We start from the raw sequence: 15,443 nt of genomic DNA, 5'->3' as shown, positions 1-15,443 counted from the left end.
TGGGAATCTTGGAGCCTCTGGACATGTGCTGGAGGGTCCAGATCTGTCCCTGAGGAAGAGCAGCCTCAGCAACCAGGTACAGTCCCATTCTGAGTTATCACCCGCTTAATATATTGAGTAAGACATAATATAATCTTCTGTGGAATATATTTTCAAGCCTTAAGTGCAAACAGTTTACAAATACCAAATACCATGACTTGGTCTTCCATCACTGCTTGGATATGGACAGAAATATGTGAGTCAATTAGATCTGGTGCCATCTGCGCCAATCTGGGGACAGTAACAGTTAAAGAAGCTGGAGAAGCAGGGCCAAATAAAACCCTCCCTATCCCACGTGACAAGGGCAGCTCATGTCATCAGCAAATGGGAGCGGCAAGGAGTAGACCATATGGGTGGCCCAGTTCTGGATCCTCGCATGCAGTTAGAGTTTGATCTCAGGCCAGGATTGGAAAGGTGTTGGGTTTAAGCGGAGCTGGGAAGGGTTAGACGGAGAAGACGAGGGATGCTGGGACAATCTAGGGTGTTGAACAGTTGCTGAATGGGACTGGGTGAGCGGTGAGGAGCGTAACCGCAAATAGCGGGCCGGCGAAGACATGTTCTGCTGGATGGTAAAACAGAAAATTAGGTTTTGCACATTCGTTAGCTCCTAGTTGTACTGAGTACATTGCATGCTGTTTCTTTGGCCATGTACTGACCATTTATTTTATTGGAAAGATGGCGTGTGTGCAAATAGGTTAGATGCTCAGCACACAATGCAAACACACATGCTATGCTAGTACAGTCAAGCACAGAGGGGAGGCAGCGTAGCTTGATGCATGCTGGGAGATATTTGCTTACACACACGCTAAGCACAGAGTCTGCATCACCTGCTCACACAAGGATGGTGATGCAGCGTCTGCAGCTTTAAATAAGGCACATACTCACACTCACACTCGCCAGCCTTGGACACACACACACCTCTCGAAGCTCTAACACTGATGCAAAATGAATACAGAAATCTTGAAACATCAGCCTGTCTGAAAGATAAGCTCACGCTGGGACTCACACACACACTCACACGGTGAGAAATGGCTTTGTTTTTGCAGGTCATGTGGCTTGTCTCTGCTGTCAGCCAGCTGTAGTTTGCAATTTACCTCCAATGATAATTAGCCCCATTTCACCCCTCTTCCCTCTCTCTCCTCCCCTCCTCTCCGCTCAAACACATATGCTGTAGAGAATGAAGGGAGTGTGGTGCCATTTGAGTAAAATGCCTCTCGTCATTTTAACACTCTGTTCCCTCCTAATTTTACCTCTCTTTTGTTTATTTATAGTTATTTATATTGTTATTTAAATTTGCAGTCACACACTGTAGCTTTAGATATTGAACTTTAGCTTATTGCTAACCCCACACCCTTTATACTGTGAATAGTTGATACTTTAATTATATTTCTGATTGTTGAGTGGAATTGTGTCATTGCTTTTCTGACAGATCAGACTTACAATCTTCACTCCAAGAGAAACAATTAACTTGTTAAAAAACAAACAAACATAGATTTGAAGGTGAGCTAGAGTCATATCTAAAGCCCAGCATATCATAGAGACTGGGGGTGGTTTCTTTGACTTGGACCAGTAAGCAACTGCCTAGCAACCACTCAGAACACCCTAGCAACCGCATAACAGTATGCTAAGAGCTGTTGTCTCTGCTGTTCTCTAAAATATTTCTCAGGCATATACAGCTCTTTTTAGTTTTTATTTTATTTTATTTTTTATTTTATTTCTTGGTTTCTTAAATTTTGCAAAGAGATGTCTAACCAGTATTTATAAAAAAAAAAAAAAAGATGTAAAATATGTTTTTATATATACATATATTACTGTATATAAGAAAATAATTTTGGATGTTTATTTAAGATTTCAGTTTATTTATTTATTTTATTTTTCTCATTGTGACTTTTCATGACAATTAAGCATATTTACCTCTAAATTGTCATTACTCTTCTTTAGGAAAAAAAATATATTAAATATATATATATATATATATATATATATATATATATATATATATATATATTTAATATATTTTTATAAAATTTCATTACGGTAATAAAATCACCCTGACATAACACAATGTTTTCATGACAATTGGACACATTTTGTCCAAAATTCTTATAACTGTTCTTTGGGGAAAGAATACAATTTTTCATTCTGATTCCACATAATATTTTCTTTTATAATTATCTTAAATATATATATATATATTTTTTTTTTTACAAAAACGTACAGTTATAAATATTGCCCTGATTCCACAACAGTGTTTTTATTAATTTTATTAGCATAACTTAAAATACATACATTACCTGTCAGGCAGTCGTGGCTTTAGTAAAAGCACACAAAAAAGGAGTGGAGATAAAGGAATCTTTTAATAAGCATAAACGTCCCAAGTTTACGAATGTAACACTAGTTCTTCAAAGGAACGAGACACTGCGTCGTACGCTTTGGGGGAACGCCTTTGGAGAGACCGTTTCTGAATATCGTGTGCAATCTGTCCAATGGAAGGGCGTGATGTCACGGGCGGGGTGACGTAACGACCAAGAAGCTATAAAAGCACGTGCCGCGCAGCTGACTTCAGCTTCGAGTAGGGAAGCAAGCACCGGCAGGGGTGCCGGAAGAATGGCAATGTAACGCAGCGTCTCATTCCTTCGAGGAACTAGGGTTACATTCGGAACCTTGGGACGTTCCTCTTTAGGAACTCTAGCTGCGTCGAATGCTTTGGGGAATGATGTGCCCATGCTGCCAGACTTCCAACTCCCTGCCTAGTGTGTATCCGAAGAGCACAGCTAAGGCGAGTGAACAGATGAGCCAGGAGTAGTTTGCATATCTAGATTGTAAAATCTGACAAAAGTGGAGGGCATGGACCATCCAGCAGTGTTGCAGATGTCCAAGAGGGACACACCTGCTGAGAAGGCCTTAGAGGCCATCATACCCAGAGTAGAGTGAGCCTTGACTCTCAAAAGAGGGGGAAGACCAGAGGACTCATAGGATATATTGATAGCCTCGACTATGCAATGATGGTCTGCTTAGAGGCAGGAAAACACTTTTTAGGGGGACCGTAGCAAACAAGCAACTGGTCTGATTTTCTCCACAGGGCAGCTCTGTGGACATATGCGTCCAGCGCTCGAACTGGACACATACAATATAGCTTTTCCTGGTCTGGCTCCCGAACGGGAGTACACGTACACCTTTAAGGTGGACTGAGTTAACCCCGCAGAGAGTCTAGCTTGGAGAAACTCCAGAACTGTACCAACTGTGCAGTTAACAGGGTCAAGCTGCCGATTTCTGCACCATGAGGTGAAGAGTTTCCACCTCAGGGTGTACAGTTTCCTCGTTGAGCGAGCTCTGAACTGGAGGAGGGTCTCAACAACCTTGGTTGAGAGACCGGATGTTATGAGCTGTGCCCCCTCAGGGGCCACACCCACAGTTTCCATCCAGTCCCAGAGGAGCTGGATGAACTAGAGAGAACCAGAGGTGACATTGAGATGTCTCCTGAGTCACAAAGAGGTCCACCTGGGCTATGCCAAACACTCTCCATATCTGCTTCACCACCTCGGGGTGAAGCCTCCATTCCCAGGGCCTCTGCCCCTTTCTCGACAGTATGTCTGCTCCCACATTCAGTCTCTCATGAATATACACTGCTCTGAGCGAGAGGAGTTTGCCCTGGGATCACAGAAGGATCTAGTGTGCCAACTTGTACAAGGGGCGGGAACGCAGACCCCCCTGGTGATTGATATATGAGATAACCAATTTGTCATCGGTGAGCACCAACACATGGTGACCTATCAGGTCTGGGAGGAAATGTTTTAATGCTCAATACACAGCTAACATCTCTAGACAATTTATATGCCATGTCAGAGGGCGACTGCTCCACAGACCACAGCCAGGGTGCCACTCATGACCACACCCCAACCGGTGAGGGACACATCTGCCACTAGCATTACACGGCGACAAAGAACTCCCAGGACCGGGCCCTGATTCAAGAACCAAGGTCTCTTCCACATGTCTAAGGCACGAAGGCATCGCCGCGTGAACTTGATAGTCAAAGTGGATTCCCCCTCGGAGAAAAACCCTTGGACTTGAGCCACCACTGTAGGGGTCTCATGTAGAGCAGGCCAAAAGGTATCAGGTTGGTCGCAGCTGTCATCATACCTAATAGTCTCTGAAACTGTTTGTCAGTGAGTGACTGGCATTCTTTGACTCTCTTGACTGACGTGAGGCAAGGCAAGGCAAGTTTATTTATATAGCACATTTCGTACACAATGGGAATTCAAAGTGCTTTACATAAAAGAAAGTAAAATAATAATGAAGAAAAATAATAACAAGAATAAAACAAGAAATTTTAAAACTTTTAAATTTTTTTAAAAATGTACTTATTTAAAATGAATTTAAAACATAAAATAAATAAAAAAATAAAAAAACAGTGAAAATATAGTGCAATCAGTTCGGACATTGCACAGTGCTCATTCAATAATGTTTTTTAAATGATAGTATGCTGATTTAGTTACTGCTTTGACATGACTACTGAAACTAAGGTCTGTCTCCAGAATCACACCAAGATTCCTGACTTGATTTTTAGTTGTTTGACCCCTAGAGTCAAGGTATGCATTCACTTTGAACACTTCATCTTTGTTTCCAAATGCAATGACTTCAGTTTTTTCCTTGTTTAACTGAAGAAAGTTCTGGCACATCCAACTATTAATTTCATCAATGCATTGGCAGAGGGAGTCAATGGGGCTGTAGTCATTTGGAGATAAGGCTAGGTAAATCTGGGTATCATCAGCATAGCTGTGATAGGCAATTTGGTTCTTTCTCATTATTTGACTTAGTGGGACCATATACAGGCTAAACAAGAGCGGTGCGAGAATTGACCCTTGTGGGACTCCGCATGTCATGGACGTCCACTTAGACTTATGCTCTCCTAGACTCACATAATAGCCACTCCCTTCTATGACCTGAACCATTTGAGTACCATCCCAGAAAGCCCGACCCAGTTTTCCAGTCTCTCTAGTAGTATGTTATGATCGACAGTGTCAAACGCAGCACTGAGATCTAGCAATACCAGCACTGATATTTTGCCAGAGTCACAATTTAAGCTAATATCATTTATTATCTTAATGAGTGCTGTCTCTGTGCTGTGATGTGGTCGAAAACCAGATTGAAAATTGTCCAGGTATCCATTTGAGTTTAAGTATTTGTTCAGCTGATTAAAAACTACCTTTTCTATAATTTTGCCTATCAAAGGAAGATTAGATATTGGTCTAAAGTTGCTGAAAATGGTGTTATCAAGATTGCTCTTTTTCAGGAGGGGCTTAATAAATGCAGTTTTTAAGGAGTTTGGAAATGTCCCAGAAAGATGTGAGGCATTCAGCACTTCTAAAAGATCTGCTTCTAAGCAGTTAAGCACACTTTTGAAAAAAGATGTGGGAAGTGTGTCAAGATAGCAGGTTGATGATTTTAGGTGCTGCACTATGTCTTCCAGAATTTTGCTATCAATTGCTTCAAAAATAGACATAGTATCTTTTTGATATTGTGGCCTAATCTGTCTATCCTCTGCTTTACCTGAGGATGTGCTAATCACCTTCCTGATATTGACGATCTTCTCAGAAAAGAAGGATACAAACTCACTGGGCATTTCACTGGGAATCTGACTTGGGGGGGTTTGTCAGTCTCTCAACAGTGGCAAAAAGAATACGAGTGTTATTTAAGTTACTGTTTATAAGGTTTGAGAAGAAATTCTGTCTAGCTGTGGCTAGTTTCAGATTAAAAGCATGAAGGCTGTCTTTTATAGATGCTATAGTGAATTTCAAGTTTTGTCTTCCGCCACATCCGCTCTGCTTTTCTGCATTGTCTTTTCATAGTCTGAACTGCTGTTGATCTTTTCCAAACTGATTTCTGTCTGTTTGTTTTCTTACTGACTATTATTGGAGCAATATCATCAATAACATTCTTAACTTTTGAGTTAAAGGAATCAAGGAGAGTATCAACAGAGTCTGCATAAATGCTTTGTGTTAAAGATATAGCCTCCATAAATAGTACACTTGTGTTCTTGTTAATGCATCTACTTCTGACAGAGACCCATCTGTGGTTGAGGATTTGAGATTTGGATTTCCTCAGAAAAAAAGAATGAAGCACTTTATTCAGCAGAGATCATAAACATGAGTAAGTCTCTTTTTATTTATTTATATACTTGACATAACGTGTAAACATTTTACTAGTTACTAGTTAGACTTTTTCCAATGACTTTTTCCAAACTATTATTCCTGACTAAATGTATAATAAAGTGAAACATTATGAAGTTTCAATAACAATATACAATACTATACCATTCAAAAGCTTGATGTAAATAATATAAATGTAACAAATAAATGTAACTGTAACAAATGTAACAAACAATGCTGTTCTTTCAATTTACCCCCCCCCCCCAAAAAAAACCTGAAAAAATATTCTCAGCTCTTTTCAACATTAATAGTAATAATGATAATAATAATAATATATATATATATATATATATATATATATATATATATTATTTTTTTTTGTAGAAAATCTGATTGAAATGGATTTCTGAAGGATTGTGTGACTGGAGTAATGATGCAAAAAATTCAGTTTGAAAGTCAGCTTTGATTGTTTCTAATAAACTGTTTAACTGCACTTGCAAGTGGATATTAAATTATGTTGCGGGATAATTAAATATATTCTAAATAAACTACAAACATAAAACTATATACATTTATTTTGTCCTCACATTCTTTCTTGTAACTCTTCCCTCTCAGCTGACTGAAAGGCTCATTATGCAGCTCATTATGCTGGCCTTTGTCTTCTCAGGTGTAAATCACAATGATTTTCATGATAGTTGATGCCTACTTAGAAAATTAGAAAATTTTAATCAATATATTGTTTTCTGTGAGTGAGTAAACAAGATGATTTTCACATAATTTAGAAAGAAAAATTCTAGACTACAAGCTCCAGTTCTCAAAAGTCCCGGGAACCAATGTTCTGTATGTTTTAAAAAAAAAAAAAAAAGTGAAAGTGACGTGACATTCAGCCAAGTTTGGTGACCCAAACTCAGAAATCGTGCTCTTTTATGGCCTTATTCAAGTGATTTAAAACTTTTACTCACATTTTTACTCAATTTTACTTTCACTAACCACTCATATTTTTTTTTCTCAAAAAAAAATGTACATGTACATACATGTACATGATGCTCACATATTATTATAGCCCAGTTTGTGCTGATTACAGTGAGATTAGCCATTTAGATGTTTATAAGAAACTGAAAAAAGCACAAATGTCAGGGAATGACAAAACTTCTCCAGGCCCCAAAAATACCCTTAGACTCCAGAGGGTTAATAGTCAAGTCAAGTCAAGTCAAGTCACCTTTATTTATATAGCGCTTTAAACAAAATACATTGCATCAAAGCAACTGAACAACATTCATTAGGAAAACAGTGTGTCAATAATGCAAAATGACAGTTAAAGGCAGTTCATCATTGAATTCAGTGATGTCATCTCTGTTCAGTTTAAATAGTGTCTGTGCCTTTATTTGCAATCAAGTCAATGATATCGCTGTAGATGAAGTGACCTCAACTAAGCAAGCCAGAGGCGACAGCGGCAAGGAGCCAAAACATCGGTGACAGAATGGAGAAAAAAACTTGGGAGAAACCAGGCTCAGTCGGGGGGCCCGTTCTCCTCTGACCAGACGAAACCAGTAGTTCAATTCCAGGCTGCAGCAAAGTCAGATTGTGCAGAAGAATCATCTGTTTCCTGTGGTCTTGTCCCGGTGGTCCTCTGACACAAGGTCTTTACAGGGGATCTGTATCTGGGGCTCAAGTTGTCCTTGTCTCCGCTGTCTTTCAGGGATGTAGAGGTCCTTTCTAAGTGCCGATCCACCATCTGGTATGGATACGTACTGGATCCAGGTGACTGCAATGACCCTCTGATCTGGATACAGACTGGATCTGGTGGCTACGGTGACCTCAGAATAAGTTATTCCAGAGTTTAATAGGGTATTCACTTCTTGTTCCATAACCAGAGCCTGCTGGGGGCCAACTAGTGTCGGTGTAACCCCATTGCATATCGACGGTGGATAGCCAAAGAATGCAGTAGCCTTTTTCTACCGTATGCAGGACCCACTGAGATAGATTTGGCAGTAGTTTCCAAGATGCTAAATAATCTACTAAGGGAATAAGTTCTCTCGAGACTGACCTCTGGTGTAAGAGGCCTCCGAAGGGGCGGCGAGCGTCCCAGCTCCGCTACGCTCATGGGCGGATATAACTGGGAGCAGCGCTCGCTGGAAGCCACTGCACCCTGAAACTCTGGCAGGGTTGGCAGAACGACCTCCCGAGGGCACTGAGGTGAGACGGGCACCGTATACTGAGGCGGACTGTGCTCTACCCCAGTAGGGGCTGCCTTCTGTATCCCTGAGACTCTGGTGTCAGGATTTCTTTGTCGAGGACTTCCTGGCCTCGATGATTGCCCTATGGTCTGATTTGGGCCTGGAAATCTCCGACTCAGAGCGTCGCTAAGGGCCTCGGTTCCGGCGTGGGGGAGCACGAACGGCGACACTCTGCTTCTGCGCCTCTCGATATGAGGAGCTGGTATGTGGCGTGGGCGTTGATCCCCTCCCCCTCGTTGATATCTCCCAGCAGGTCGGCTTGATATACCTGGAGGACTGCCATAGTATGAAGGGATGCCCCAGCCTGACCTGCTGCCACATGACCCTTGCCCACCAGCGTAGATGTTGTTTTAAGCGGCTTAGTGGGCAACGCCGGAGCCTTTAGAGACAATGCCGAACCGGGAGACAGATAGCCCGCGAGCGTCTTTTCGACCCGTGGCATTGCTCTATAACCTCGCTCTACCAGCCCCATCATGTTGCCATAATATTGTGAATCGGGGCCGAAGAGGTGGGTAGAATAAGGATGGTTCCACGATCTCGCAATTTCTTCATGCAGATCGGGAAAGAAAGGAAAGCTCTGGCGTGGAGGTGGTTGCCTTGGCCGCAGAAAGCGCTCATCTAGGTTGATTTTCTGCGGCTCGGAATGTTTCTCAGCAGGTCAGTTGATTTTTAATCTATCTACTGCGCGAGTAACCACCTCCAACAACTCCTCATATTGGGCCGATAGGGTGGCGCCGAGCGTGCTTCCGAACCCAGGGTTTGGGCACCGGATGAAGAAGGAGATAAGGACTGGCCCGTCTCCATTCCCTCTGCCAGATCCACCTGCGAACCCCACGTGTGCAGCTGCCACTCTGCCTTGGCAGAAGGGGGGCCAGCACTGCGAAGAAGGGCTGGAGCCAACACTGGAACGAGCTCTGGAGGGCGCTCTGGGAGGTGCTTACGAGGAGCGGGCACTGGAGGGCGCTCTGGGAGGCACTTGCAAGGAGCAGACACTGGAGCAAGCTCTGGGGCTGGAGCCAATACTGGAGCAAGCTCCGGGGCTGGAACCGACATTGGAGCAAACTCTAGATCTGGAGATGACCGCCTTCTCCTCCTTAGCTTCCTCATCTTGCTTGGGATGAAGGGCATGGTCAGCATCCTGTGTGCTTATCTGTGCCCTACGGACCAGAACCAGCTGCCTTCTCCAACACAGTTCGTCCTCAGCCATCATTGTCATTCTGCAATCAGTCTTGAATTCTGTCAGGTGGTTCTGGTTTTAGTAAAAGTGCACGAAGAAGGAGTGAAGATAAAGGAATCTTTCAATAGGTATAAACCAGATTTAACCATTAAAATTAACATTAATCCAAAAACAATACGATAAAGAAACTGAGGGCTTATAAAGGGCAGGCAACTAAGGAGCAAACAAGATGATTAACAAACACAGGTGGAAAAAAAAGAATGATAATTAACTAATGAAGAGATTAGGAAATTATCCAAACAGGGGCAAAAAGGAACTAAACAGAAACCGACATGTATATATATATATATATATATATATTCAAATTATAGTAAATTCAAGTTTTTAAGTAACATTACAGTCACAGTAACAGTATAATTTTTATTGTTATTATTATTTCTGCATTACAGTGAAAAATTACTTCAAAAAGAAAATGCTAATGGTCCTAAAAACAGGCTTTGTTTCATTTTTATTTATTAGATTATTTTTTTCCTTTTGATTTTGGGGTGAAATCTGACCTGTACATCAAAAAACAAAAAGAGATTCCCCCTCTTTCCTGTCGATTGTGTGCCCTCTTTAGTGTAGTTGAAGTATTGTGTACCTCACCAACTCTCTCTGCATGTTTCTCTCTCCCTCACACTCGTCACGCTTCCATGACCCCCCTCCCCCTGAGACCCCCCCACCACCACCACACATACGCGCCACTCTGCATCGCTCGCCACAGCAACAGAGCCAGGCAGTCAGACTGTGTGCGGGAGTCGAGCAGGTTGGCAGAGCAGCAGCGCGAAAGTGCAGAAAGAGTGAGACAGCAAGAGAAAGAAAGAAAGAAAGAAAGAAAGAACGAAAGAAAGAAAGAAAGAAAGAACGAAAGAACGAAAGAACGAAAGAACGAAAGAAAGAAAGAACTTAAGAGAGGAGGCACGGAGCAATGGAGATGGAGGAAAGCTTTGATGCAGAGAGCAGTTTTGATGATGTCTCCTGTTTGTCCCCTCAGAGCCCAGGTTCCACCTCCCCGGCCAGGAGGCAGAATAAGGAGAAGGAGATCAAGGAGACCAAAATCACAGTGAGTATTGCTCACACACAGACACCATAACATTGACATGTAAATTGACATGTGACATGTATTGACATGTAAATGAGATGCTCTATATGCTCCTAAATGCATCAGTCACAACTATAATGATAACATCAATCAGAAAGAGCCAGGCGTTGCAAGTTTTGGAGAACTGGCCCCTGGGATTTCTAATCAGTGGCTGGCTTTTTCCCTGAAGTGTTTCCCAGATGTGAAACATCTGCTCAGTGTCTTGTGCCACTCTATTCACTGCTTCACCTGCATGCGTGTGTGTGTGTTGTGTTTCACAAGTGTTGATGGGAGTTTGTGTGTGTGCTTTTGAGAGTATGAAGATGCACTATGACTAGTTGATTGCATCACCACTGTTTTGAAATACCATGTTTTAATGGATTCACCAACATGGAAGTGTTCATTGAGAAAACCATTTTGAGATTTAATTGCTAAAATGGAACTCCCAGGAACTTCTTTGAATGGAACCAAATGGAATAATACAGAGTGGAAAATACATCTGATTTTCTTTTCAACACTTTTCAAGAACTGCTCCGTTGTTCTTGCATTAAGGCAAATTTGCCCACTTCCCAAGAGACCGCTTGCTTTTTCAAATGTTGTTGAGCAGTGTCCAAGCATACCACAGAGGAGAGTAATTTAAATGCCAACACAAGCTGTGTGGACGCTCTGTTATGTGACAAGGCTGATGCTTGACAGTGGGAAACTCGTGCACGTACGCGGCGCTCACAGGCATGCCACTTATTTTCAAATTATGTATGCAGTCTGAGTGCGGAGACATGGCTTTGCAGCTGTATTCGAACCTCGCTTTGATCCAGCTTCACCTTGAAACATCATATTAAAAACTGAATGCTCGCTCAACTGATGGGCATTTGGTTACATCAGAAGCTTTCAAGAAACTACTTGTGTTAAATGCATTTGGAAATGCTGCCATGATTCATAAAAGCGGAGCACAGAAGGGCAGATGTTGCAACTGCATGCAACTGCGGGTCAGATTTATTCACACCAAAACTCCCGCAGGAGCCTGAACATCCACTTTGAGAGCAGGAATGATTTTGATGGGTAACTCTCATTCAAAAAACGCACTTTTGGTTTTAGCTAGTGCCTGTGGTGATGGTTGGCCACTCTTTATGCAGTTACTACAATATATATTAACATAGGCATTCACAGAGGCTGTATAAGACAGGCTTGCTGTTATGTAACCTGTAGTGTGAATCAAGCAAGAGATGTACAGATATTCTGGTGTGCATATAGGGCAGTTGAGGTGTCAGTCAGGAGTGAGAGAAACAGAGACCGCCCACCAGGGAGAGGGAACTAGAGAAGACTAGAGAACCGCGGAAGACATGGCTAGTCCAGTTTCCATGGTGACAAAGGCAATAGTACTGACTAATGGGTGTTAGAATAAAAAACACACACACAAAGAGGGAAAAATGAACAAGAGCGATATGGAAGAATTGAAAGTAAGCTGTCATTCAGCCTGTCACTGTTTCTAAAGAGAGGCAGCATGAGTCGTGTTTAGTATGCTGCAGATTTAGCGGCAGGTATAGACCGACTGCTCTAGTATTCATACGTGCTGTGCATTAATAAATGTGTTATTTCCTCTAACAAAGGAAGTCTGATCGCTTATTGAAGCGGAAGTGATAATGTGCAGTCATTATGGCCAAATAAACCCAGAAAGGTTTTATTCTTGATTATGAACAAATGGATACTTAATTCCAGTCATTGCACAGTTGCAATAAACGGACAAGAGATATTGATTTGTGTTAATTATTGTTAATATGTGTCTATAGCAATCAAACTGCATTATGGTATATAAACAAATACTAGTTTTACTCTAGTACTGATATACTGTAGTATATCTGATACTTTCACTGAATCATGGCACTGTTTTGCATCTTGCTGAGATGCATCATTTAGCTAATAATCTAACTGGAAATATCAATATTACAAAGAACATTACTGAAAGTGTAATGCATATATGGATTTCTGTCTATTACAAGGTATTTTTAGCTCTCTCTCAAAGACGCACAAGTGATTCTCCATGACAACCATTGAATTGGAGACACGTTGAATCAATAGCGTGAGGTTGTTGGGGGTTTGAAAGGCTGGTCTAGAAGCTTTTACCTTTTGCCTCACCTTGAGTATCTTTCGAGTATCCCCAATGTGGAACCAAAACCACCCGCGCGCTCTCCGTCCTGATACACTTTACTGCACTTCAAATAATAGCTAGCTGTCAACAGCTGGTCATAGTGCCAGCACTTGTAAACAACTGAATATTATAGGCTAGAAATATATGGAGGCCCCATTTTAGAAATCTTTGCTTGCGAAAATGTTTTGCACTTGGAAATGATGTCATTCGTTATTAGTATTGGACAAATATTGTTTTGTAACGGAGAAAAATGGCCTTCAGGAAAAGCAATTTGTAGCTTAGCAACAGAGGCCAGGCACCCTATATTCTGAGCAGCGGTTGCCATCTCTGTATGTACAGTACTTATATATGCATGTATGTATGAATGTTGGAGAGAAGTCTTGTAGATGTGTTTGTTTGCTTGCCTGGTGATTTTGTGTCCCTTGTGCATATTTTATTCCATCATTAGGTCTGTGATATTTGCGGCTGTTCAGCAGAAATGGGTGGTTTCCAGCAGCCGTGTTCATTATGCCATTAAAAGTGAGTTGGGCAGCGGGTTCATGGGCCGGTGCCAGATATACGCTGGGCACAGGCATTCTACTTACCCATACAAATACTGCGTCCGTTTTTTACCTTTCACTATACAAGCACACACACACACACACACACACCGTGATAAATACATTGTTTGCCAGTGTTGTAGTTTATTTCCAAACTCCTGTCTTAAAGGTAATGATTCATATCAGTCAAACACTTGCTAAGTATAAGCGCTAAATTAACTCTCAAAGCATTCGTTAACCCAAAAATTAAACTTAAGTCATGATTTACTAATTTTCTGTTAATTTTTATAATGTCTAGTGGCCAAATGAACTTCATTGTGTATTATGTTTTATGTGCTGCAGAATGAGTTTTTGACTCGTTTTCTGCGATTGTTAGTCAATTGTAAATAGATTTAAGATACATTAAATCATTTAGAGATGGGAAAAGATCATTTTGCCCACATAATGATGGTTTCACAACATCTACAGTACCATGAGAGGGCTAATTGCCAAAGATATCCCGCCAAACCAGGATCCCTGGGCCATTCTGACTACAAAATTATTGGTTCATGATTCTATGAGTGCTTGGTAATGTTATTTGCGTAAAAAAATACAAAAACGAAAAGTGATCTATATGAAATGTGACTACTGTGTAGATGTCTGGCCCCCCTGGAGCCCCACGAGTAGAGATGATGTTTGATTAGTGTGAAATTTCATTCACAGCCCATGTTTGAAATAGCTGCAGCCCTCAACCAAAGCAGTTTACTGCAATATCAGGAGTATTTGCCCTCCCTGAAGCAAAACAACAGCGGTGCACCAAATGGTAACTTAAGTTACAGTTTTGGTGTATGTGAACTGACCTTACATTAACGCGGAGGAAGCTGGATTTTAAGGGTGTGGAGGGAGATGTATTTCATCGTGGACAGAGGGTCTAATAAACTCTGATAAGGGTAGATTACCTTGCTGAGGATTTATAAGGAGAGGAGACGGGCCTGAATCTGATGAATGGGCTCATTTTGTGGAGGATGAGAGTGAAGGATAAACAACAGGAGTGATAGATGTGCTGGCACTGTTACGGAAAATCTAGTGGTGACGACAATCAAAGAGATCTTCCAGGCATGAAATGAACAAAGTGACGAGGCATGAATGAGTAAATCAGCTCAAAGGCCATCAGATAGGAAGCATATGGGGTGAGTGGATAGGGTCTTATCACTGTGCACATGCAAGGGTCGTCTATCCAATGTCTTGATCGTAATTGTGTTTTGTGTTTGTGTGTTTGCAGAATTTGCATTATGCCGTCTTTTCCATTCTTGCATGTTTAAAGAATGCTGATGGAGTGAAGGAGTTAACATTCAGAGGTGCTTTGGTGAGATGAGATAGAACAGTCATAATTCATCGTGGTTTGCCCTGGTAGTAATATGTATTATTCTTTTATACTTTTCTTTATATGTAATCAAAATTAGAACGCACACACACACACACACACACACACACACACACACACACACACACACACACACACACACACACACACACATGTATACATTTTTGTAATGTAACTTTTTTTACTGTCACTTGATCAAGTTAATTGCTAAGTCATTGCTAAAGACTTGCTAATTAATTTATAATATTATATAATAATATATAATATTATATTATATATATAATAACTAATCTATATAATAATTTATAATATGTAATATAACTTGCTAACTAATTAACTATGAATTTTCTTGATATAATTATATAAATTATTATTTTTTATGAAATAAAATGCTTTTAGTATTAAAAATGTGATTTTAGAGTATTTTCTTGTTTGAACAATAATATTGTAAATATATAAAAAAAATCGGCACATTTGTGCAGTGATTTTTGCAATGATATTTAATGTTCAGCTCTAACATAGATTCAATACAACAAGGTTAATGATCATTGCACAAAGCATGTTTGTTGTAATAATGTACTTAATTCGTGTACACATATAACTTCACTTACAATATGCCATTTATGAGGCACAAACACACTGAGTTATACTATCATAATTTACTTTATGTATT

At 40.9% G+C, this 15,443-nt stretch overlaps 1 protein-coding gene across 3 annotated transcripts in view; it reads left to right on the top strand.

Annotated features, from left to right (window-relative positions):
• The first annotated feature begins 267 nt into the window (after positions 1-267).
• Positions 268-15,443, top strand: part of LOC132148836 (growth arrest-specific protein 7-like) — a 32,549-nt gene continuing 17,373 nt past the window's right edge. For 2 of the 3 annotated variants that reach the window (XM_059557574.1, XM_059557571.1), the window contains exon 1: positions 10,524-10,704. In XM_059557574.1, the coding sequence (XP_059413557.1) occupies positions 10,570-10,704 (135 nt within the window). In that variant the 5' untranslated portion in view covers positions 10,524-10,569. Of the gene's footprint in view, positions 609-10,523; positions 10,705-15,443 lie in introns of those variants that run through there. The other variant, XM_059557572.1, reaches the window with a different exon arrangement.

The sequence above is a fragment of the Carassius carassius genome, chromosome 9 (assembly GCF_963082965.1).
Source record: "Carassius carassius chromosome 9, fCarCar2.1, whole genome shotgun sequence".
Taxonomy (NCBI): Eukaryota; Metazoa; Chordata; class Actinopteri; order Cypriniformes; family Cyprinidae; genus Carassius; species Carassius carassius.
This window is presented reverse-complemented; position numbering and strand designations above follow the sequence as displayed.